We start from the raw sequence: 26,482 nt of genomic DNA, 5'->3' as shown, positions 1-26,482 counted from the left end.
CCAACCCCAGTCCTAAACCCCTTTGCTCTGTATAACTTAGCAGCACAAGCCTGGAAAAGAAGAAAAAGTTATCCTTTACAAACATAGAGCTCTATAAGACTTCTGATGCAGGCTGGCAAGGTGTTTCTTGTTGGGGTTAAAGTGCAACATTTTGCGGGAACTGGGATTGGGTGTGTGTGAAATTAGATTTTTAAAACTCCCATAGAGACAAGGCAGTTTTTGAGAGGGAGGAAGTGGGAAAGGGCAACTTTTCACTTTTCAGGAGATAAGCAATTGCTAGGCATACAAGAAATATGGTTTTGTCTTACTGTACTGGTGATATAGTGAAAACAGCTTAAAGGATGCAAAATTGGTAAAAGACATTCCACTAGTTCTAAATTATGCATTTTCCAAAAGTGAGTGAGAGGCTGCCACCATGCAAAAAAAGAAGCCCTATCTATCAAAGAGGTAACACCTTTGGAATTGTGTGCATTTCCCCATTGGGATACCCATGTGGCCAGAGGTGTAGCTAGGCTCCCTTGTGCCCTTGGCCAGGAGCTGATTCAGCGCCCGCCTTGTCCCTTGCATTCCTCTGCCAAGGCAAGCAGAGCAGCGGAGTGACCCAGGCAATGGGCAGGCGGGCTCCAAACCAGAGTGGAGAGGGGTGTTTTTTGTGCCTCCCTGGGCATGCACCTTTGGCAGGAGCCAAGCTGCCCAGCCCCTAGGTATGCTCCTACATGTGGCAGGCCTGTTTTGAGCATGTACCGTTTTTAGTAATCTCCCTTGAATGAGGGGATTACATTAGTAAAAGAGGTTTAACAGCATACCCAGAGCACACCTAGAACGTTATCAAGAAAGCGGCTATTTCATTGTAACATTAGTGAATTTAGCAAGAGCTCTTATTGTCATATTACACTGGTAAAATATTTCTTTGTTACATTATTGAGCATCCTACATTGAGAACTGTTGCTCTGAGTTAATTATCAGCTAACCTGCAGATTCCTAGGGCCAACACCAGAGTTTATTTTTATTTTTCAGGTGAATCGAAACTGTGACCATCATGCATGAAATTCAACGAATTCCAATTTTTAAAAATGAAAATAAGGAGGTTTTTTGAGAACAAAGCATACTTTGTGACTGATGGGCTGGAATGGTTTGTTTCATGGACTAATGTCCACTTTTGCCTTATCAGTTTAAACAACAGTTTAAGACAAAGCTCATCAAACATTAGATAAGCATTTTAAGTTAATGGGCCATATAGTCCTATCATTTGACAAACCCGAGAAGTGCATATTGCAGCCTATTTTTTACAGAAACATCAATTATTAATAGGCATATTATTGCTGACAGAGGACCCAGCTAAATATGTGAATTTCGTTATCTTGTTTTGGGTCATTAACTGTAGGAAGCTTGTAAACATAATGGTTTCTATTCACATAGGAAACCTTCATTAAGATGTATTATTCTACTGCTGATATGACCATCGCATACTACTAAATATGCAGCCTGCATCTAATACGTTTAAATTTATTTTTAAATGAGTAACTGCTCATAGGGTGAGTTAACAAATTTGAAATTTGCACAACCAGGAAAAAGCTTGAACATAACAATATGAGGCAGTTCTAAAGGAACAGCATATTGGATGCTCAGGTGCAAGACCTCCCAGGTTTAGGAAATCTGCATAATGGGGAGAGTGTAAAAGGAACAAGTGTTTGCTTTGGTTTGAATTCCCACAATAGCTTATTCACAGATTTTAGTAGGCATTCTGAAGCTTGGGGCACAATTGGAAATGGCACAATGAAAGCAGGTTATTAAGAAGAAGATGAAGAATTCAGTTCTAGGATTTCAAAAAGCCAATTTCATTTCATGTGGTACTTACAAATTCACTCATGCATCAAAATACATGGGAAAAGGCTAAGTTAAGGTGCCTCCTTAAGCTTCCATGTCATGTAAGAAGGAAACACATTCTGCTGCCTCACATACTGTGCTCACTTCTAGTTTGGCCTCCACATTTCCATTTGATGCCTCAGCCACAGTCTTGTTACTCTGTTAAATGGGAGCAGCACTGATCAGTAGTAAAAAAATAATAATTGTATGATACTTTTAAATCTAACCCTTAAATTCTGACGTTCAAAGGCAGGGAGGCATCAATAGGAACAGGTATCTCCAAGAAACTTGTTTAGAACCATGGCAATAGAACAGGGGTCAGCAAACTTTTTCAGCAGGGGGCCGGTCCACTGTCCCTCAGACCTTGTGGGGGGCCGGACTATATTTTGAAAAGAAAAAAAAATGAATTCATATGCCCCACAAATAACCCGGAGATGCATTTTAAATAAAAGGACACATTCTACTCATGTAAAAACATGCTGATTCCCGGACTGTCCGTGGGCCGGATTTAGAAGGTGATTGGGCCTCATCCGGCCCCCAGGCCTTAGTTTGGGGACCCCTGCAATAGAAGCTTAAAATGCATGCTTCAATTTAGGAAAGGTACCAACAAGTTCAAAAGAATGCCAGGGTGCTTCATAAGCTATGTCTAAGGAACTATATAAGGCAACATTTTTTTCTTCAGAAAAGTGAGTTATTGTCTAAGTCAGGAGAATGGAAAGGAGCACAATTCTGGCAAAACTAATAGAAGTGGGGCAGAAATTGTGCATACCTTATTACAAATGCATGGAGACACGGGAAGTGAGTGGAAAAAGTGATGAGAGAAGTTATTGGACTTACCAGTGAATTAAAATCAATGTCACTGGGCCCAGATAACACCCAGTCCAGAGCTCCAATAGGAATCAAAGGTGAAACTACTGGTTGTTAAATTGGCTTATGTTTTAGAGGATTTAAAAATAGCCAATGTAACGTGTGTGTGTATACACAGTGGTACCTCAACTTACGAATGACTTGACAACCAAATTTTTCGATTTACGAATGGGGCAAATGGCCACACGCTTACGAATTTTTCAACATCCGAACGGAAATCGCGGTGGTTTTAGATAGGGCTTTTTCGACTTACGAATCTTTAGATGGGGTTGCGTCAACTCACGAATTTTTCCGTTTCCAATGCATACCTATGGGAAATCGCGTTTCCAATGGCGCCTTTTGACTTACGAGTTTTTCGACCTATGGAGGTGCCTTTGGAATGGATTAAATTCGTAAGTCGAGGCACCACTGTATATATAATGTAAACTGAGCACGTTTACATTATATATACATTACACGTTCTTCTCCAATGTTCAACAAAACCGCTTGAGCGATTGCGTTTAAATTTTAACACAAAGTCAAATGCGACTGGAATAGCAAGCCCATACTGTTTTCAAAGACAAATGTCACACCTGGCTCAAGGTCAGCAACCACACTACCCGGGGTGTACGAGACTTCCATATCTTTCTGGTATAATTCCTCTGCGTATTCTTGCCACCTCTTCTTGATGTTTTCTGCTTCTGTTAGGTCCTTACCACTTTTATCCTTTATTATGGTAATCTTTGTACGAAATGTTCCTTTCATATCTCCAATTTTCTTGAACAGATCTCTGGTTTTTCCCATTCTGTTGCTTTCCTCTATTTCTTTGCATTGCTCATTTAAGAAGGCCCTCTTGTCTCTCCTTGCTATTTTTTGGAAGTCTACATTCAATTTCCTGTATCTTTCACTATCTCCCTTGCATTTTGCTTGCCTTCTCTCCCCCGCTATTTGTAAGGCCTCATTGGACAGCCACTTTGCTTTCTTGCATTTCCTTTTCATTGGGATGGTTTTCGTTTCTGCCTCCTGTATAATGTTACAAGCCTCCATCCATAGTTCTTCAGGCACTCTGTCCACCAAATCTAAGTCCTTAAACCTGTTCCTCACTTCCACTGTGTATTCATAAGGGATCTGATTTAGATTGTATCTTACTGGCCGAGTGGTTTTTCCTACTTTCTTCAGTTTAAGCTGGAAATTTTGCTATAAGAAGCTGATGATCTGAGCCACAATCTGCTTCAGGTCTTGTTTTTGCTGACTGTATAGAGCTTCTCCATCTTTGGTTGCGGAGAATATAATCAATCTGATTTCGATGTTGCCCATCTGGTGATGCCCATATGTAGAGTCGTCTCTTGTGTTGTTGGAAAAGAGTGTTTGTGATGACCAGCTTGTTCTTTTGACAGAACTCTATTAGCCTTTGCCCTGCTTCGTTTTGAACTCCAAGGCCAAACTTGCCAGTTGTTCCTTTTATCTCCCTACTTTAGCATTCCAATCCCCTGTAATGAGAAGAACATCCTTCTTTGGTGTCATTTCTAGAAGGTGTTGTAAGTCTTCATAGAACTGGTCAATTTCACTTTCTTCAGCACCGGTAGTTGGTGCATAAACTTGGATTACTGTGATGTTAAAAGGTCTGCCTTGGATTCGTATCGAGATCATTCTGTCATTTTTGAGATTGCATCCCAGTACAGCTTTTGCCACTCTTTTGTTGACTATGAGGGCCACTCCATTTCTTTTATGGGATTCTTGCCCATAAAAGTAGTAGATATGGTGGTCATCTGAACTGAATTCGCCCATTCCCATCCATTTTAGTTCACTGATGCCCAGGATGTCAATATTTATTCTTACCATCTCATTTTTGACCACCTCCAGTTTACCAAGGTTTATGGTTCTTACATTCCAGGTTCCTATGCAATATTTTTCTTTACAGCATTGGACTTTCCTTTTGCTTCCAGGCATATCTGCAACTGAGCGACCTTTCAGCTTTGGCCCAGCCGCTTCATCAGCTCTGAATCTACTTGTGCTTGTCCTCTGCTCTTCCTCAGTAGCATGTTAGGCGCCTTCCGACCTGAGGGACTCATAACTTTTATATGCCTGTTGTCTTTGTCCATGGAGTTTTATTGGCAGGGATACTGGAGTGGCTTGCCGGTTCCTGCTCCAGGTGGATCACAAAACTCTCCACTTGGGTTTCCCTTGCTGATTCCAGTATCCTTTCGGCCAGGACCGGACCTGGAGGTAGGGATAGTCCTCAGACAACGACTAAGCCTGCCTCTTCAGTAATGACATGGTCTGGTCTTAGCGTAACTCCTCCTCCTGCCCGTGATCACTGAGATCGGGTGTCCCAATACATCCCCCCATGGAACCTGCCCCAGCCATTCTGTTGGCTGAGGCCCCCTCCCAGGCAGTTCTGACCCTTTCCCCTTAAAAAGCAAAATACAAACTATACAATAACTTAACAAAATAATAAAAATAGATACAAAGCAAGAAACAATTATGCTAAAATTAAACTACTCCCATCCCCTCCCAAACATTTATCCCACCCCAAACAGAAAGAAAATAATAAATAATATAATATCATAAAAAACCACCAGTCAAGGTGTAGCAAATTAAGAGCACCTAAAGCATTTAAAATCATTTTCACCGCTTGCTGCAGAGAGCTGCTCAGAGTATGTGTGAGTGTGGTCCCTGCCCCCTAGGCCTGATGGAGTTGGCTAGAGGAGGCTCTATGTACAAATAATATGGCATCACAATAAATTCAGAGCACTACCACCACCTCTTCCTGGGTGCTTCCCCCTCCCCCAAGGGCAGTTTTTGCCTTAGGGAAGGAATATGGGTGACTAGTTTAGGGACCAGAGCAGAATGGTGGTATATTTTGCTCCTCCTGAATCCATTGCCAGTCATTCAGGGGGGGGGGCACGCGGGGGCGGCTTGCATATTCAGTTACCACTGCTTGGAATAGTTGTCCTATGCCTAGTCCATCTAGCCCAACAAGCTCCCAAAGTTGACAGCCTTTTCAACTATAGTTCCTGTCACCAAAGTTCCCACTTGTGTGTATGAGATGAGACCATCCTCCCTATCATCTGTTATGGGGTTTAGATTTGAGTGCCCGGATTGGCAGCAGATTTCGTTGAAATCCTATGCTCTGCTGTGGTATGGAAAGTGCAGAAGTTGATTCTTGGGCAGTGAGTGGAAGGGTGTTGATTATTTAGCTCACCTCATTGGTATAGTGGCTGGGATTGAAATCTGAGTGAGTTGAATACTCAGGCTCCCCCAGGGAGTCCAGGTGGGCCAGCAGAGGCTACATGGAACCAGTGCAGAACTCTGGCTAGTGTGAAGTTGAGCACAGTATTCAACTCCTAATTTTTCCAAAACATCTACAGTCACAGTAGTAGGTAATAATAAACATCTCTTCTTGAAATGTTGTAATAAAAGCAGCAAGAAGGCTGAGCTTTTGCTCCCTATGCTTGCTTACTTTTTCTTAGATGAAGCTATTAAAATAATGGGAAGTATCTATAGTATTTTTTTTATTAAAGCATTTTACACTTTTAATTTTTATTTTATCATTTTTACCACAGTTCTCCCCCCCTCAGGGGAAGTGGATTTTCTCACAGTCTCTTACCAGCTGCAAGAAAATGCCAGGAAGCAACTGACTAAACAGTGCACATAAAATTTAAGTGAACAAATTAGAAACAATACTTCACTAATTAAACAGAACCAATGGGAAGTGCAAACATTGGGAAATTCAATTTAAAAATCCTCGGCACCCTTCTGACATGGAGAAACATTGCATTTGTTAAACAGCAGTCTTCTCGCCCACCTTTATGAAGCATCCCAGGACCCAACACTTAGAGCATTTTTCTACAGTATTGCTAATTGACAATGAAACATTAATAGTAATCCACTGTGTGCATTTGGGGATTTTGTCTCTTTTATTTTTAAAGAAACAGGTCTTTCCTGATGCTGAGAAAATTAAGTTAAGACTGGGAATAAATTGATCCAACTGCATTTACTATGCATCCTTAGATGTATAGTACAGGCAGTTTACTACTGTTTTAACGTGGAAACTTGATACTGGACTCATTTCAGTCAGTTCTGGTTCCAAACATCTTGGTGAAACTCATAGTAAAAATATCAGTAGGATTGGTTCAAGGATGGGAAAACATGTCTTCTTTTATGGTGATAATTGGTTGAAGTACCCTTTACTCATGAGGAACACTGCATCCATTTATGGAATGAAAATGTGACGGTCATATGCTTAATCTGCACACTAATCGGACAATCTTCCATAGCAATCTGTGAATTAACTCTGATGACTTATAGCATAGTATTGAGAAAGGAAACGCTGTGTGGCAGCTTATCCACTCTCTGCAGCTGATCATCTGCAACTCTCTTGAGCTGAGTTAGCCATTGATCCATCTAGCTCAGCAGTGTCTGCTCAGATGGTAGCAGCTCTCCAAAGTCACAGGCACACTTTCCGCTGTGATGGAACCTGGGACGTACTGCATGCAAAGCATGCCTTCCGCCACTCAGTGAAGAACATGGCTTGATTTACCACTGGGCCATGCCATATAACTGACATCAATGTGGTTCACACATTCAGGCATTTCTTATGTAACACTTGCCAGTGCCACATGAGTGAGTGATGTCGGATATGAACTCATCCTAATCCAGATGCTAAAGATGAAAGGAGAAGTGGAATGGAGGAAATGGGCTATTATCCAAAACAAGACACATAAGTGAACATATTAAGACAAACTGGAAATAACATTTGATTGTGACAGAACTTGAAATAATTGCCTCTGATATTAGTACAGTGGTACCTCGGTTTACGAACTTAATCCATTCCAGAAGTCCGTTCTTAAAGCACCAAGGCGTGCTTTCCCTAATGAGGCCTCCCGCCACCGGTGCCCTTCCACCATTCGGCTTCCGTTCTTAGACCGAGGTAACATTCGTTGACCAAGGTAAACTTCTGGTTTGTGGAAGTTCATAATCTGAATCATTCGTAAATAGGGCTGTTTGTAAACCCAGGTACCACTGTACCAGAATAACACTGTTAATAAAACCATGAATACAACATGGGACTGATTTTGATGTTTATTCCTGCTTCTTTTTTAGATTCCACCTCCTCATTTCCATAAACCTAGCATTTCAATACTCCGCGCCCAGAAGGTGGATAATATAAGATGTGAAATTCAGGAGAAACATGAATTAGACTTCCAGAAAGCTCTAGTAACCATCAAAGAGCGTGTGAAAGAAATTGAAGGTCCTGACATCAAAGAGAGTCTCCAGGACCAGATCCGCCAGTGGTTCATTGAATGCCGGTGAGGAACTAGCAGATTTATATACCGTATATTACCACAGCAACTACACTTATCATTTAATCTAATCCCATTGGAACTGCTTTTGTGCAGTTAACAGTTTTGGAGAAACACTTGTTATTCATGCTGTAGATTATTAGGCCATCTCATTTCTTTGCTTCATTGTTGACTTCACGAGCCTAGAGTTGCTCATGATGTAGGGACTCTGGTTCAGAAATCTACAGCAGCAGATTGCTTTTTTGCTTTTGCACATGTGGCTCTACACTCCCTGCTTCCCCCCATAAAGGGGGATTTGGTGCAATCATCGCTTCCCAGCCCCCCCCCCACTTGCTTGTTTACAGGTTTCAAAACTGACATGTCAAGTATTTTCCGAAAGAGGCTTTCAACATATATGCAGGGAACTGGTATTCATTCTGTTTCATGCTTGAGAAGCTTTTCTGTAGTTTCTTCGAAGGTGGCAAGGGTGGGATGTATGCAGTTACACAGCAAATCCCAAGGACTGGTTCATAGTTCACCTAAGGTAGGACTAAGGCCTGCTTCTCATTGAGGTGATAAACCTGTATCTGAGCTGTACCATCTTGCATGGCAATTGGGGTCTGCATGGCTGAATGCTTCTCCATATAAATGCTGCTTCACTTCATGACTTTGTACATGGATTCGATTTTATTTTTTTGTAGAGAGAGATGTTCAATCACATGAATTTGAATTTTCATCAAAATGTTGCAGCTACAGAAAGAGCCTAGAGTTCCCTACGCCAGCTGTTCTAGACCAGCTGTTGACAATCAACTAGGTGTCCCTGAGTCCCAGTGTATTCTAATCTGGATAATGAAAGATGTGAAATTCAGGAGAAACATAATTTAGACTTCCAGAAAGCTCTAGTAAGCATCAAGGAGTGTGAGAAAGAAATTGAAGGTCCTGACATCTAAGATGGCCAGATCCACCAGTGGTTTATGCAGTGGCCAGCAATGCATTTGCACAGTTAAAGTTAGCATACCAGCTGTGCCCATTCCTTGGAATGTCTGATTTGGGCACAGTGACACATGCCTTAGTTTCATCCCATTGGAGCTCTACATGGAACTGCCTTTGAAAAGTGTTCATAAATGTCAACTGGCTCAAAGAGCTGCAGCCAGATGGTTGACTAGTGCTTGTCGTTGGAGCAGACAGCTCCCTTGTTACAACATCTTCACAGGCTACTGGTCTTTTTCTGGGCATAATTCAAAGTGCTGGTTATGATTTATAAAGCCCTATGTTGCTTAGATTCAAGCTATCTGAAAGACTCTTATTTTCTCATACAAACATGCCTGGGCTTTGAGATCTTCATGGGAGGCCCTTCTCTCGTCCCACCACCCTCTCAGACACACTTGGTGGGGATGTAGGAGGTGGTGACTGCTCCCAGACTTCGGAACTTCCTCTCTATGAGAAGCCTCAGCCCTGTATGCCTTAAGCAGCGTTTCCACCCCCATCGTTCAGCCCGGACACTGAGATCCAGCCTTCTAGCAGTTCCCACACTGCAAGAAGTGAAGCTAAAGGGAACCGGGCAGAGGTCTTTCTCGGTAGTGGCGCCCACCCTGTGGAATGCCCTCCCATCAGATGTTAAGGAGATGAGTAATTATATAATATTTAGGAAACATCAGAAGGTAGCCCTGTATAGGGAAGCTTTTTAATGATTCTATGTTTTACAGTGTGTTTGTGTGTGTATGCTGCAAGCCGCCCAGAGTGGCTAGGGCAACCCAGTCAGATGGATGGGGTAAAAATAATTATTATTATTATTATTATTATTATTATTATTATTATTATTATTATTACTAGACTGGGTCCATCCTTGCTGTCCTTCCTCTAGCAGGTAAAGGCCTTCTTGTTCCAACAGGCTTTGGGGAACTGGGTGCTTTTGATTAAATGGCTGGTGCTGTGCTTGCTTGTTTGTATTGTAATTGTTGGTATGTTTAAACAGATTTAATTGTATTTTAATGATTGGTTTTTCTATATTTGTAGCAGTTTTTGTTTTCATCTGTAAGCTGCCTCCTATCTTGGTTTTCAAACGACTAGTTCTCAAATGTTTTGGCTCCCAAATGCCGCAAACCCGGAAGTGAGTGTTCCAGTTTGCAAACTGTTTTTGGAAGTCGAACATCTGATGCCGCTTCCGCAGCTTCCTGTAGCCAATCGGAAGCCAATCGGAAGCTCCTGCAGCCAATCGGAAGCCGTGCCTTGGTTTTCGAACGGACTTCTGGAACAGATTCCGTTCAAGAACCAAGGTACGACTGTATAACAATACCTACTGTACAAAGATATAGTCTTCCCCCACTATATCTCTTGCCTCTCCACCCACATTAGCTAAAAGAAAGTTTACCCCCGCCCCCCTGCTTTTTGGAGCCCATGTGCTGAACGCAACACCGTGTCAGGGATTCTGAACTGCAGTCTGAATCTCAACTGCAGAAGTTACTACAGTATGATGAATTCTTCAAAATAGGTCAGTCTCCACCAGTTCTGAACAGTTAAGCATTAAGATGCTCCCATTGTAGTTAAAGCAACCCAAAGTTCTGTAGAATGTCAGGGTTTAGATGTATCTGAAGGGGAATCAAAGCATTAATCAAGTAAACACTGGGCCTTTTGGAGAGCGACTCAGCCAGATTCGCAATCAAGGCCTTAACCCATCCTGTGGCCTCTGGCTAGAACACATTAGTCTGAATTTCATGGAGGATTTATGTGTTTCTGAAGTGCCCTGGGGAACTCTAAATTGGCATTCCTGACCTAATAACAGAAGATCTAAGTAATAGTAGCTTTCATGTACATACTATGCATTATTCTGACAAATGTAGATTAATTTTTTAGATGGAGAAGAAATGCCCTTTCAGACTAGGTTTGAATGGATGGTGGGCCAAGTGCAATGTCAACAAGCTTTCAGAGGTTTGTGGAAAGCAGGAGTCAGATGGGGAGAGGAAGTGGAGGATGGAGACAAAAGAATGCTTTCCATAATAAAAGATAAAATAGTGCTTGTGTGCTGATGTGAATTCTGTATTTCTTTTCACCATACTTGTACATTCTTGTGTCCAAAAATAAATTTAATATTTAGTATGTGCTTGATATTATCTGATTCAATCAATCCATAGTTCAGAGAATTTAGTAATGTTTTCTTTTACCAAGTATTCATTTTGTATAGGAAATAAGCCCTTCTTCCTACTATAGCTTCACACTTGTGCAATTAAATCAAGTTTACTTTTTTCCTTTAGTGGTAATAAGATGTTTTTTTAAGCATGTAGCTTTGAGCTTTTTCTTTTGTATTTTTGCCTTCCCACCCCCACATCCCTCTCAAAGCATTCTACCCTTCCCCTATAATCCCCCCCCCCAATTCTTCATTCCACCCTGCAATGGCCAGTTTCTTTCATCTCCTCTCTGGCTGTTGTGCATTCACTTCTTCCCTCTGTAAGAGCTTTCCTCTTACCACCTTAATTTCTAATCCTCCTTGTCATTACTTGCCACCTTTTCTCTCCCCTTTCTCCTCTTCCTTCTCCTTTTATCTCACTTTCTAATTTCCCTTAATACCTCCTCTGGCTCTTTCCTCTCAGAGAAGGGAAAACTTTCACTTCTCTCCCCCCCCCCAATGATATCTTGGCACCTTTACCCACCAAAGAAGGAATTCTTGGTTCAGGAATTGGTCCAACCCAAAGCTATGGCATAGATTGGAGGTAGAGGGGGATAAGTGAGGAGGAAAACTAGGCAGTGCTTGAGAAACCCCTGTTCTAGGGAGCATTCTTAGTTCATGTGGCGTGGCTATGAAGCCCGGTGAGCCTGGTGTCAGCAGTCATCATACTGAAGCACTTGCCAAACCTCCAGACTGAGAGTGCCCCCCCCACTTGACTGAGAAAAAAAGGAAAAGACTGTAGAGTTGGAAGTGACCCTGAGGGTCATCTAGTCCAGCTCCCTGAAATGCAGGACTCTCAACTAAAACACCCATGACAGAAGGCCACCCAACCTCTGCTTAAAAACCTCCAAGGAAGAAGAGTCCACAACCTCTTCCACTGTTGAACAGCTCTAACTGTTAGAAAGTTCTTATTGATGTTTCGTCGGAATCTCCTGTCTTGTAATTTGAAGCCATTGGTTTGGGTCCTGGCCTCCGGAGCAGGAGAAAACAAGATTGCTCCATCTTCCATGTGGCAGCCCTTCAGATATTTGAAAATGGCTGTCATACCTCCTCTCAATATCCTCTTATTCAGAATAAACACATCCAACTCCCTCAACCATTCCTCATAAGGCTTGATTTCCAGATCCTTGATCTTTTTGGTTGCCTTCCTCTGCATGTGTTCCAGCTTGTCAATATCCGCCTTTAATTGTGTCGCCCAGAACTGGACATAATATTCCAGGTGTGGACTGACCAAGGCAGAATAGAGTGGTACTATTACTTCCCTTGATTGAGACACTAGACTTTTCTTGATACAGCCTAGAATAGCATTAGCTTTTCCTGTTGCATCACACTGTTGACTCATGTTAAGCCTGTGCTCTACTAAGACTCCAAGATCCTTTTCACATGTACTACTGGCAATCCAGGTGTCCCCCATCTTATATTTGTACAGCTGGTTCTTCCTGCCTAAGTGTGGAACCTTACATTAGTTCCAATTGAAATTCATTTTGTTAGTTTTCATTTTGTCCCTCAGCTATATCCTGCTTGTATGCAGTCCATACATTTCAGATGGGTACAGCTGCACTGGTGTGGCTGGGTACCACTTGGAAATATAAATCACCCCAGAGGCCCCTACAGTGACATTGGGCAATCTTACATTTCGTGAACAGCACAAGCCAAAAAGAGCACCAGCCATCTAGCTTGTCCCACCCTACTGGGTGAGAAGCAATGTCCTTCGTATTTGAAGCAGCATGACTGATGACACATGAAGGAATATTTGAAGGAGACCCACTTTCATGTGGACATCCCAAAATCTGGAGTTGGCACTGTTGGTTGTACCACATATTGACCAGTAATCAGTCTAGAATATTCTTCATGGGCAATTTCTTAGCAGACAATTTGCGTGGAAAGTGTTCTCTAAATGTAGAAAGTTTGAAAATGATTATATTATTAATCATTATAGGAAAAGAATAAATGCCTGGCTAGATAGTGCATTTCTTGATTAATAGATAAGCAGACAAAACAAATGGCTAAGCGTGTTGGTCCACTGAACACAAGAGAAGTATTATAGGGGAAGCAGAAGGAACAGACTGAAGGTTAGGAGAGTATTGTAAAGAATGAACACATTGAAGAGGGAAACATCTAAGAATTGCTTTGCAGGAAAATTTTACTCAATTTGAAACCTGAAAGATATATTCGATTGTTTGTTAGCTTAATTGTATAACCCTTTTCATACTGATCTGAAGAAGTGTGCATGCACACGAAAGCTCATACCAAAATATAAACTTAGTTGGTCTTTAAGGTGCTACTGAAGGAATTTTTTTATTTTGCTTCGACTCAGACCAACACGGCTACCTACCTGTAACCTTTTCATACTATTAGTGTGAATCATGTTTATTTCCAAAAAGAGGGTAGTTAAGCCCATATGTAGTCAATCTGTTTTATTGAGTGCCGTGGGATTTACAGGAGGCCAGAGACACTGATGAAGCTTCTGTGCAGTGGCAAAAGTTGCCTACTTTAGTCTAGACATAAATATATGGAGTTGCTGACAGTAATGGAGGCAGCTTGGTGGCTTAGGAGAGGATCGGCCAGAAGCCCCTGTCTCCATAGCTGCCAAGTTCTCCCTTTTTTTAAGGGAAATTCCATTATGCTGAATAGGCTTCCTCGCGAGAAAAGGGAAAACTTAGCAGCTATGCCCTGTCTCTTACATTTTCTGTACTTGATTAAACAATTAGAAAAAATTAATTTGCAGTGATATAGCCTGTTGAACTCCAGAGTCAAGCCAATAGATACAATATTTTTCCTATTGCACTAACGTTTACAAAATTTGAAATGCTGAGTTCTTCAACATCAACTTCGTTGGACTGGTCATGTTGTACCGATGCCTGATGATCGTCTTCCAAAGCAACTACTCTATTCCGAACTTAAAAATGGAAAGCATAATGCTGGTGGTCAACAAAAGAGGTTTAAAGACTGTCTCAAGGCAAATCTAAAAAAAATGTAGTATAAACACCGACAACTGGGAAACACTGGCTTGCGAGCGCTCCAATTGGAGAACAGCCTTTACCAAAGGTGTCATGGGCTTTGAAGACACTCAATCTCAGGACACAAGAGAGAAACGTGCTAAGAGGAAGGCACGCTTGGCAAATCCACACCATGATCAACTCCCGCCCGGGAACCAATGTCCCCACTGTGGAAGGACGTGTGGATCCAGAATTGGCCTCCACAGTCACTTACGGACTCACTGTTAAAACCGTGTTTATGGAAGACAATCTTACTCAGCTACAAGTGATAGCCAAAGAAGAAGAAGCAACTCAGTAATGATGAAGAGGTTGCTGGTTATGGTGCAGCCCAGGTAGACAGAATCATCTATCACCTCAAATGTGTGATCACCAACGCTGATGTGTGGAGTGTTGGTGGCGTCCTGACCCAGGATGCTAGCCTTCGTCAGGCTGGTGGTAAGTCCAGACTCCCTGCAGGCTTGGGTAAAATAGCTGATGGAGTACGCTGTCAAGGCTGCATCATCAGCAAACAACATCTGTATGTGCATGTCTGATTACAGTAGGAATTGTGTTTCAGAGTAATGGCACCTCTATGCTAAAAGGAGAGGTGCTTTGGATGATCTTGAGCGTACAGTCGTACCTCAGAAGTTGAACACCTTGCGACTTGAACGTTTTGGCTCCCGAACACCGCAAACCCATAAGTAAGTGTTCCCGTTTGCGAACATTTTTTGGAAGCCCAACGGCATCCGATTGAGTGCAGCCAATTGGAAACCGCGCCTTGGTTTTTAAACTTTTTTGTAAGTTGAACGGACTTTCAGAACAGATTCTGTTTGAGAACCAAGGTATGACTGTATAAGGGACAAGGTGTATAAGGGACAAGGTGATAAGGCAACCTGGTCCTAAGCTGTTTTGGCTCTTTGTGCTGCATAAGGGGACCCAGGTGGCACTGTGGTTAAACCACTGAGCCTAGGGCTTGCTGATCAGAAGGTCGGCGGTTCGAATCCCTGTGACGGGGTGAGCTCCCGTTGCTTGGTCCCAGCTCCTGCCAACCTAGCAGTTCGAAAGCACGTCAAAATGGAAGTAGATAAATAGGAACCGCTACAGTGGGAAGGTAAACGGCGTTTCCATGTGCTGCTCTGGTTTGCCAGAAGCGGCTTTGTCATGCTGGCCACATGACCTGGAAGCTATACGCCAGCTCCCTCGGCCAATAATGCGAGATGAGCGCGCAACCCCAGAGTCGGTCACGACTGGACCTAATGGTCAGGGGTCCCTTTACCTTTACCTTACTGCATAAGAGCCACTTCCTAGGGGCCAAGGTCTCTTCACCCTCCCAATAAAATATTTGAGGGGACCAGTCCCCACCCCAGTTGATGATATTCAAATGGTATGGGAGAGCCCCACCATGTGATTGATTATGTAGGGTGGGGATTACCTGCCCTCCATATTTTATTCAAGTTGGCACCCCTGATGTACTGACAGTAGGACACGGAACTTAGCTCACTAATGCACTGGGTATGCAGAGCGTTCAGCACCAATGTAGCAGAACTGATGCAGAACTTTTCCAACCAGAAGCCCATCTTCAGAATTCTGCACTCAGTGCAATCAACCTAAAGGGCAATAGCCCAATCTGAAGGTTACCAGACCAAACTATCTCTGGCAGAGCACATGCTTCTGCATGCCTAGGGAGTCCCCCAACTATACAGAAACTACTACCTTACCTTATTTTAGGGATCCCTGCTTTGACTCCAAATCGGGCAGTTGAGCTTGCTATTTGAGGAAACAGACATGGTAACTACATGGATAAAAACACAATGCTGTCGGTTTCTCTTTTGCAAATATGAAAAGTGGGAGCTAATGAGATTGGCATCCCAAGGTACTGTAATGTGTTTTTTGGACTGCAGAGCTAACAGAGTTTTTCAATTAGCAGCACTGATAAATGGCTCTCCGCATTAGACTAGGGCTAGCTTCTAATTGAAGACATCTGGTTTATTTCTCTTCATCATCTTTCACACTTCAGAAGTCACAGAAAGCACGCCAAGGTTCTGGCCAATTTATATCAGCTTATGCTTTGTATTAGGAATCTGGAAGGTATTTGATCTTCGCTGACCAGCATCCCTGAAAAATAAATAAATTAAAGATTACATTTCTGTATAACTAAACTGATAGTCTAGTTTCTCTTTTTTCCTAAGCATATTGGTTTATTTAGAGCAGGCCCCAGAAACAAGACAGTGTGAAACCATTGTAACTGCTTTTGTATATGTGCTATTTATTCCATTCTTGTTCAAATAAAATCATTATTACCATGAATGAAACTTAATAGTTCTCTTAACATGCAGTGTAATGTTCTGATATAATAATGTCTAGTGTGTGCTAAAAATTAAGGATAGGAACAACAGTCATCTAATTTTTTTTTAATGGTAAATTGCCTTCTCCGATTTCTTTAGTAGAAAATGCCTTCTTAATCAAAGTGCCTTCTCAAGCGTAACAGAAAAGTCATTAGCACAACACTGACATGAGGCTAAAAAATGCCTTGCACAATTCAAAATGTTGATTATAAAAGATTTAATCCAGGCATAAATTACAATCACTTGTAAGCATAGACAATCTAGAGGCATAAATGATTCTTCAAAAACATCAGAAAGGAAACCATTTACAACAGAAGTACACAGCAGCCTTCAAGAGAATCAACATAGCAAAATAGCTTATTGTTACTGGCTGTGAGGTAAATAAATTCTTGGTTTCATCCATATTTTCTAAATAAACTGTATTTGCTGTGCTGGGAATTTGGGGGGGGGATTCTTATAGCATGCCATTAGAATTGAATTAATGTTTAAGTTAGCTTAGCCAAACTTTGCTTTAAGCCAAACTTTGAATTCTGGTAAATTTGCTTATGACCAGCATTAAAATATAGGCTGGACTTGGTGGCACAAAAATAATTTTTCAGTGGGCTGAGTAAAGGTTATGTGTTAGCGACTGAAAAGCAAAGAAATCCATAACTGAACAGTCCTTTTCATTTCATCACAATGTTGTGTTCTTCCAAAAAAGAAAGGAAGGATCTAACATTCCCAGTTTTGATTGTTTTCTCAGTGCTTAGGCTTATAGTTTGTCCATTATTTGTGTGAGTTAGTCGGAGGTGTGATTCATGACACAGAAACATTGATGACCTTATCTCTGACCCTATCCTTGGGCAGCTTCTCCATCAAATGCCCATAGTCCATAACTCAGTGAAATTATGCAGTCGAGTTTCCTGCATTTTGTAGGGAAATCGCAGGGATCAGCACATTTTGCAGCCAAAGTTCTGGTCCCTGGCATCTTATCTCTGGCATCAGTAGGCAATGATCTACGTCAGTATAAGATGGCTTTCTGTGTTCATAGCATAGCTTAGCATGCAAATCTTTCATGCCTTATGAACACTCCACAAAATGTGGAAAAGGGAAAAGTTTGAGAGGATTTTCTGACCACATTTCCCCTTGCCTTTTGGTTGGCTTCTGGAGAGGCCAGCTTCTGGAGAGCTGGACCATAAAGAAGGCTGATCGCCGAAGAATTGATGCTTTTGAATTATGGTGCTGGAGGAGACTCTTGAGAGTCCCATGGACTGCAAGAAGATCAAATATTTCCATTCTTAAGGAAATCAGCCCTGAGTGCTCACTGGAAGGACAGATCCTGAAGCTGAGGCTCCAATACTTTGGCCACCTCATAAGAAGAGAAGAATCCTTGGAAAAGACCCTGATGTTGGGAAAGATTGAGGGCACTAGGAGAAGGGGACAACAGAGGACGAGGTGGTTGGACAGTGTTCTCAAAGCTACGAACATGAGTTTGACCAAACTGCGGGAGGCAGTGCAAGACAGGAGTGCCTGGCGTGCTCTGGTCCATGGGGTCACGAAGAGTTGGACACGACTAAACGACTAAACAACAACAACAGTAAGGGATGTGTCAGATGCTTTCTTAAGTCGGTTCTTTAGTAAATGACAGAATTTCAGACTGGGCGGGGGGGCAGGAAAGTTGGAAAGTTCAGCGTATTCTTCTGATGCCTCTCCTCGCTGCCATTTCAGAGGTCGGTCAATTCCAAGAGTGTTGAGGAGATCTGTTGCTTCCAGTCTGTTCGTTGCAGTGAGCTGTGTTGATTCTCTCATGATGATAAGAGGGAAAGGGAAGCCCCAGTGATATTTAATTCTAGTCTCTTGCAGTTTAATAGTGCAGGCTTATGTAGAATTTTCCCCTTTTTCAGTGTTTCAGAAGCCAGATCTGAAACACATCACCATAACTAGAATGCTTTTATAAGTTATAATAATAAGAATATAATAAGAATATATTTTTCATACCCCGCCCATCTGGCTGGGCTTCCCCAGCCACTCTGGGTGGCTTCCAACAAAATACTAAAATACAGAAATCCATCAAACATTAAAAGCTCCCCTAAACAGGGCTGCCTTCAGTTGTTACAGATACTGGCTTTCTCCATTTGTTCCACATTTCCTCCTCCTTCATGTAATGGGCAAAGCAGACAATGATATCACAGGCAGGGTGGCACTGGGTGAACTTCTCTCTCAGTTTGCATGCAATTGCTGTGTGTGCCCATTCAAAATCCGCAGCAGGGATTATGAGGTCTGGAAGCAGTGATTTAAGCCATGAAGCAATAAATTGTGCAGAATCATTCTCTTCCACTCCCTCTTCAAAAAAACAAAAACAAAACAGAAATGTAGAAAATCGAAATAGGAGAATTAATTTGCATCTTCAAACTTGTTGCATATTTTGTTTTCATTTTCATGTTTTCATTTTGTCGTTCTTTGATCTTTTCGTCATGGATTTGGCTTAATTCTTTTGTTGCTGTACAGGCAGCCCCCTGCTTACCTGGGGGTTACGTTCGGAGGTACACCCCCCACCCTGCCCCTTTACTGACGTTTCAGTGACGTCTTTATGACGTTTCTGGGTCACTTCTGGGTTCGGCCTGATGTGCTTAAACATGGTTGCGCACATACTGAACATGCGTAAATTGGGAGGGGGGGCTGCCTGTGGTTTCTGTTAAAGAGTCCAGCCCCGTGTTGAGTTCTGTCAGCTTCATTTCCATTGGGAGCATTAGCTCTTTCCAAATGTTTTCAATAAGCTCCTTTATGGCTTCTTGTTGTGCTGCAAACTCTTCTCTTTAGATATTCTTCCAATTTTCTTTCCCCAAAGAGGAAGAGGCCTCTTGAGGGCAGTGCCACCTTCGCTGCCGCCTGCATTAGTGTCCTTGAATGCATTCGTGTTTTTTGAATAAGATCTTTTATTTTCAGCTTTTGGGGATCCTTTTGCTTAGCCCTCTCTTTTCTTCAAGGTTTGGGGTTTTCTTAGACAGGAGGGGGCTTTCATTCCAAGCTGTTTTTCTGAGCTGTTTAAGCAGCCCTCTTCTTTCCTTCCTGGCCATGCCCCGAGTCTCAGCCTTGACTGTTCTATATTAAGGCTGCAGCCCGAGACTTACTACTCAGGCGGCTATTGCATTGCATACAGTGGGACTTCCTTTTCTGGGCAAATGGAGGTTGTTGTGGCCCCTCTCTTCGGAAGCATCTCTTTGGGAGGATTTTGTTGCTCAGACATTCACTGCTCTAACAATCCCTCCTTCCCAAACCATTTTTATTATGTAATGAAATTATGCAGTAAAACCAAAAATAAATCAAATTTGCTTCATAACTGGTTATAAAAAATGACTAAAAGGTGGGATTTTGAAACACACAGCCCATTACTCCCCAGAAAGATTGTTTTATTTACTGAACGTATGACTGTGCTTCTTGCATTGCACAGTAATTTTTCATGTCTTGTTTCATACAAATCTAACATTCCTAAAAAAAATCTTGAAAATGAATGCAGCTATCCTTATTCTCAGAAGAACTATTTTTTATTATCTTGACAGAGCCATTTAGGCAATTAGGGAGAGGAGTTATGGAGAAGAGTTTATGCACACGTAAAGCCGTGCAGAAATATAGAGATTAGGTAGTACACAGTTGAGTCTATTACTAGGGAAATGTTTAGGTTAGAGTTGTACTGACATAAATCTCCATCATACAGCACTTTGAAGGATACAGAAAGTAAGTTTTCAATTGAGAATGATTTGCAAAAAGGTTAGCATTTTTTGGGGTGTACAATGTGCAGTTCCTTTGTGTATTTTGACATAATTAATTCACTGCATATCTTAACTAAAATAATTTGGAATTATTGACTGGTAAGTGAGGTTAAGATGCCTGCATGCACACAATCGTTTGTTCGGTTTTTATTATGTTTCCATGACTGTTAATTTCAGCAGTGTATTTGAGCTTTCACATTATTTAAATGCTACTTTGTAAATATAGCAAAATATAGTGCTGGTTTAGTGTTCGTGTGAAAGCTCAAATATAATGGGAAATTAATGTTAGGGTAATGTCAGGGGATTGTTGCGGCTACTCTCGAGTAAAGACGCTCCAGTCTGCTCTGTCTTTAAGAGCTTTATTGTGCATATTATTTACAGTGCAGAGACATGACTGTCTAGTCTGATTCAGAATCCAACAATGGCGCTTGTCTGCTTTTGTGCCAGCATAATAGTCTGGGGACCCCAAAACGTCGCCCCCTTGCCCTACGTCTGGGTGCATGACCCAACATGGGCACCGGAAGGGGCTGCGTTCCTTCTCCCGTCCTTTGGCTGGAGCGTTGCAGAGGCTCTGGCACCTCGCTGCGCTGTCCTTCCCCCACAGGTTAATTCTGTGTCCAGGGCGGCTGTCTACCAGCTCCATCTGGAACGCAGGCTGAGACCCTACCTGCCCGCAGACTGTCTCACCAGAGTGGTGCATGCTCTAGTTATCTCCCGCTTGGACTACTGCAATGCACTCTACGTGGGGCTACCTTTGAAGGTGACCCGGAAACTACAACTAACCCAGAATGCGGCACCTAGACTGGTGACTGGGAGTGGCCGCTGAGACCACATAACACCGGTCCTAAGAGACCTACATTGGCTCCCAGTACATTTCCGAGCACAATTCAAAGTGTACGGCCTCGGTCCTGTATACCTGAAGGAGCGTCTCCACCCCCATCGTTTAGCCCGGACACTGAGGTCCAGCGCCGAGGGCCTTCTGGCGGTTCCCTCACTGCGAGAAGCAAAGCTACAGGGAACCAGGCAGAGGGCCTTTTCGGTGGTGGTGCCCGCCCTGTGGAACGCCCTCCCATCAGATGTCAAAGAGAAAAACAACAACCTGACATTTAGAAAACACCTAAAGGCAGCCCTGTTTAGAGAAGTTTTTAATCTGTGATATTTTAATGTATTTTAATCTTTGTTGGAAGCCGCCCAGAGTGGTGGGGGAAACCCAGCCAGATGGGCGGGGTATAAATAAATTAATAATAATAATAATAATGAATAGGACTAGTATTGGATGCCACCCAAAGAGGGCAACTTCTCCGTACACTAGAGGCAAAGAGAGAGAAAGTGCTTATTTTGAATGTTTTCAGTTAATCTGCTACACCCTAATATAGGCTAAAAGTGAGCTAGAACTATGGCTGAAAGATATTCAGATTCTTGCTTATGTGAACATAAGGAATTATTTCAGAAAGTCAGTATTGAATCTACTGCCTTTGGAACAATTCTGCCTTCTCCAAACATTTAAACCTGTTGGCCTAGCAGAATCTAAAAAGCAGTCATAACTGCAATAAATTACAATCACAGCCTTAAAACAACCCCGGATATTAAATATACATTTTAGGCTGCAAATAATTTTTATTACTGCATTTTGAAGAACAGGATAATCCAGTTGATGCCCCAACATTGGGCAGGATCCAGCAGGCACTGTTTCCAGTGAAGCCCTCTGCCTTGAGCACACAACACATATCAGCACCCTGCTTCTCTTCTCCTCAGTGCCCAAACCTCAACATTACTCTTGTTCCAAAAGGGAAGAGGGCTTCTTTGTGCCCTACATTATTGATTTACAAAAGGTAATTCAGCCTTCTCTCTGCATTGAAGCACCTAGCTCTTTGGAACATCTTTGCCAGGTCAGGATGTAGTGGAGAACAGCATGTCAGCCTTTGCCACTGCAGAGATTCAGCTGGTGTACATATGTTTAGAATTTGACTAATTGCATAATGTTGAGGCACAGTGCAGTGGAGCATGGCGCAGATGTACAGAGCCTGAAACCAGTGCCTTGTGCTGAACCATCTTTCCCCACAGAGGGAGGACATGACAGATTAATAATGGGAACAGCTGAAACTGCTGAAAAATTGACTTGGGGGCAATCAAGGGCTGCAGTGAGTCATTAGTTATGCTTGTTTTTAACAACACATTTCTCTCTAATGTGGCCTAAATATGAAGCAAGCCAAATCATCTGTACTTCAGTTCTAGTGCCAAGTGCCATTTTTCAAATGCATGCTTTGAAAGGCAGTAGAAAAAAAAGAATAATCTGGCATGAATTAAATACAAAATTGGATTTGTACCATATATTTGTTCTTCTTTGTTAGAAATAATTCTGTATGTAAAAACCATTTCCCCCCATCTTGTTAAAAAAATATGGGAAAGAAAGAAAGTGCCATTTATTGCTCAGCTGTGGGATTTACTCTACTAAAAGTTGAAAATAAGGGAAAGAGAGGTGTCCATTATTGGGTGAGATATTTCACGTTAAGTAGATTCTGCCCCTTGTCCAACACTTATTTTTTATGGACAAGGAGAACTTTGCAAAAGCAAACACACAGTTTCATTTTCCACATGTCGACAAACAATTACTGAAAGGTACTATATTGGGCACTGAGCTTGTCAGAGAATTTCTGAATTAGATGGAACAATGTATGAATGCAATTTCACATAAAAATGTGGTCCAACATCTCATTCTTACAGTTTTGCCTCAGTAATTTAGAATATAGGATGAAATGCATGGTGCTTAACAGAGTAAGAGTTAATGTAAATGATATTTAGGGCAGTTGTAAGAGAGTTATCACAAGAACCCTTTAAGATGGGAGCCACCCATCTCCATTGCAGACATTTGGAACAGAGCTGAAGAGAACAGGATTTGCATCCAGGTCTTGCAGATCTATAGCTGTCTCTACCACATCACACTTCATCTCTAGTTATTTGCTCCGTGTGCCCACATCCAACTGCTTATGAGTAGGAACACCATTTTGCTGTTGGGAATTAATACTTAAAAGCAACATGGGCTATGTGCTGTTTTTGAAATGGAGCCTTTTATTTCACACAGGCACATGACAGGAAGATTTCCGGACTACCCTGACCAAGAACAAGGCGGTTCAGCTGTTCTTTTTGCTGAAAAAACTCCAGAGGAGGTAGCATTTGTTTCAGACATAATGTTAAAAAATGATTATTTATTCTCTTTTTGAAACAATGTATGGTAGGCCCAGATTTATAGTACCAAATGTGATCTTACTGGGTTGGAACCACAGGTGCAGCCAAAAAGGATATTAGGAGACCCCAAATTAAAATTGAATCCTCATCTGGAACTCAGAGGTCTGAACACTAGGTCTGAGCACTAGGGCTTTTTATCCCCCTTCCTAACTCATACTCTCTAAAAAAACTGTTACAATTTCTAGACACCAAACAGTTCCTCTGTGGAGTCCTTTAATGAGATCTGCCAGTCAAGTCACATGAAGGTTCCACACATGTATTAACAATTTCTACCACATTCCAGGAGCCATTTCCCATCCCACCCCATCCCATGTCTGGAAAGCAATACAAAAACCAGCCTGAAGTATTTCTATACCCACCAAACTCTAGGTGTGCAAATCTCCATCAGGGGTAGGCAACATGGTGCCTTCCAGATGTTGCTGGACTCAAAGCTCCCATCGGCCTTGAGCATGGACTCAAGGCTGGGGCTACTGGCCACGCTTCTCCAGCATGTAACTACTGTACTGTGTTAACATTGCCCCTTGACAGTGTTCCAGAAGTTACTGTTTCTTTGGTAAAGACTAGCCTACAGAAGCCCATGTCATAATAAATCTATTAATCTTAAAAGATCCACAAGGTTATTTAGTGGCAGCGGTTTGGAATTTGTTACATATATAGGGACAGTCAGAGTTGAAGATTTGACACTGGGTGTCCATATTTAGGAGATACAACTGTAGAAATGAAGCTCACTTAGCTGTTGTGACCTACTCATTTGTCCACTTCTCCCATTGATTAAGACCCTGTGATCCTGGCCACTGCACCAATTCAACCCTTGATACATCTTGTTCTTCCTCCCAGTTCCTTCCATGCCCCTGTTTCCCTCCTCATATGCTTACTCAAATATTTACAGCGTTTTGCCTACTTTGCATAACAATAGTTAGCATTTATATCAAAGTTCTTCACGCATATTATCTCTGTAATCCTTACCATGGGTGGGAGTCCATGCTCCCTACAAAACTGGCTGGAGGGGTCAAGAGAACTGCCAGGAAATGTGGGGTGGGAGGAAGAGGGGGGATCGTTTCATAGTGGAGGGGAATCTTTCGCTTGGATCCTGCTTGCAGGTTTCCCCATAGGCTTCTGGCTGGCCATTGTGAGAACAGGGTGCTGAACTAGATGGGCCTTTGGCCTGATCCAGCAGGCTCTTCTTACGCTCTTGTGTTTTTATTTTTCCTCTGAAATAATTATAAGTGTCATCATTTCCATGTTACTGGTGGGGTGGGGGGCTGAGATAGTGTTGGCTGCTCTAGACAAGCCACTCTGGTGAATTTGGGATGGATGATATGTGACCCTGGAGACTCCCATGTGCAGCTTGGATTATTATCTGCTTCTCCAGGCAAAAGACTCCAGGTGGGAAGGAATCTTCTTGGTTTTTTGCTAAAAAACCCAGATCCACCAAGTGGGACCAGGTGCAAAAGACAGGCACTTGGAACTAAAAATTATGAGCCTAGAAGTTGATTTTGAGTACCAGCATTAAACAGAGCTCACAGCCCTTCCACAGGAAAATTCAGTTCTGCTTGCCCTCTTCTCCAAGCTTTTAAAATATCAGCTGTATAATTTACTTCATTGGATGTGGGGGTGGCTAATCAGATCTATCAGCCCACTTGTGGCCGCTCCTGATTACTGTTCATGGAAAGCACTACTTCCCACTCCCTTCCTGCAAGGTGAGGCACTTGCCTGTCTTTTCTACTCCAGGTCAGGTTAAGAGGACTTGCTGAGCAATGGGCTGCTGCAGGCTTCCCCAACTTGGTGCTCTCCAGATGTTTTGGACCAGCACTGGCTAGTTTTCATGTTACAGTTATTCTGCACCAATATCTCTAAAGTAATCTTTTTAGCTATAGACAAAAAAATGAAAAAGTATTTTTAAAAATAGCACAGTAAGAAATACAAATCAGAAAACAGGAGGTAGCAAGTGGTAGCAAGAACATTGATTGCTAAAGGTTCCGTCTTTGGAGGAGTGGCTACATGAAATGTTATGTTTTGATTGTGAGTAAAATAATAGCAATGATTCGTTTTTGCTCAGGGTGGACTGATCTTGGTGGCAAGAAAATATACAAGATAACATAAAGATTCAAAGGTTAACTGTGTTATAAATGTTTGTTACATTTGTTCGTTTGATAGCTGGAATGAAGCTAGTTGTTTTGTTTAGACTCCTTTCTTCATTCTTCCAGGTGGCTGCTGAAATACTTGCTAAAGAAGAAGAAGAACTGAAAAAGAAGAAAAAGAAAAAGGGGAAAAAAGAAAAGAAAGAAAAAGGGAAAAAGAAAAAGCAAGGGAAAGAAAAAGAGCTGAAACCAAAGAAGAAAGAGCAGGCAAGAAATGCTAATGCACAACTGTTATCAAATTTTGTTGATTCAATTAATGTTGGGAAGAATCTGGATGAGAACTATGTGTACACTTTGAGACCCACAATAAGCTTCTGCTTAGGCTTCCAGCCAGCCTGGAATATGAGCCATATGGACTCTCAGAGGACCCTTTCTTCGTTTCCCACCCCCCTAAAACTTTCCTCCACTGTGTTAAATAGTTCCTAAAAACCTTAGGATCAGAGCAGGCTGTCAGATTCAAACCTGAGTGCTTTACATTGCCATATATAAGCACAGGGGAAGAATTGAGGAAGAAAGCTATCTGTTTCTGCGTTTCTCTCTCCCCCACCTCTCTTTCTCCATTTCTCTTCTTTCCCAAGTGACAGCTGTTACTGCTATAAAGAAACCAAGCATGAGGAAAGGGGATGGGGGGTGCAAGTTTAGTTCCACTTCCAGAGCTATTTGACTCCTCCAGCCATCACTATGTTGAGGCATAATGTTTGCTGTGGAGAGCTTGTTTCACATGTGGGGGCTTCCAGCACAATCCAGAACCCTGATCCATCCTTTAAATTGTAAGGGTAGTCCCTATGTGTATTCTTTTTTTATTTACTCAGCTTTATATACCACTTCATTATCATTAGAGCAAGCAGCACTCCGTGTGTGGT

General features: G+C 42.2%; 1 protein-coding gene across 2 annotated transcripts in view; it reads left to right on the top strand.

Annotated features, from left to right (window-relative positions):
- The window catches only part of IQCA1 (IQ motif containing with AAA domain 1), a 76,340-nt gene that overhangs the window by 11,797 nt on the left and 38,061 nt on the right, over positions 1-26,482 (top strand). For both annotated transcript variants that reach the window (XM_060282362.1, XM_035139205.2), the window contains 3 exons: positions 7,819-8,024; positions 23,315-23,399; positions 25,686-25,826. In XM_060282362.1, coding sequence (XP_060138345.1) covers positions 7,819-8,024; positions 23,315-23,399; positions 25,686-25,826 — 432 coding nt within the window. The remainder of the gene's footprint in view (positions 1-7,818; positions 8,025-23,314; positions 23,400-25,685; positions 25,827-26,482) is intronic.

This window comes from Zootoca vivipara, chromosome 1, assembly GCF_963506605.1.
Source record: "Zootoca vivipara chromosome 1, rZooViv1.1, whole genome shotgun sequence".
Lineage (NCBI taxonomy): Eukaryota > Metazoa > Chordata > Lepidosauria > Squamata > Lacertidae > Zootoca > Zootoca vivipara.
This window is presented reverse-complemented; position numbering and strand designations above follow the sequence as displayed.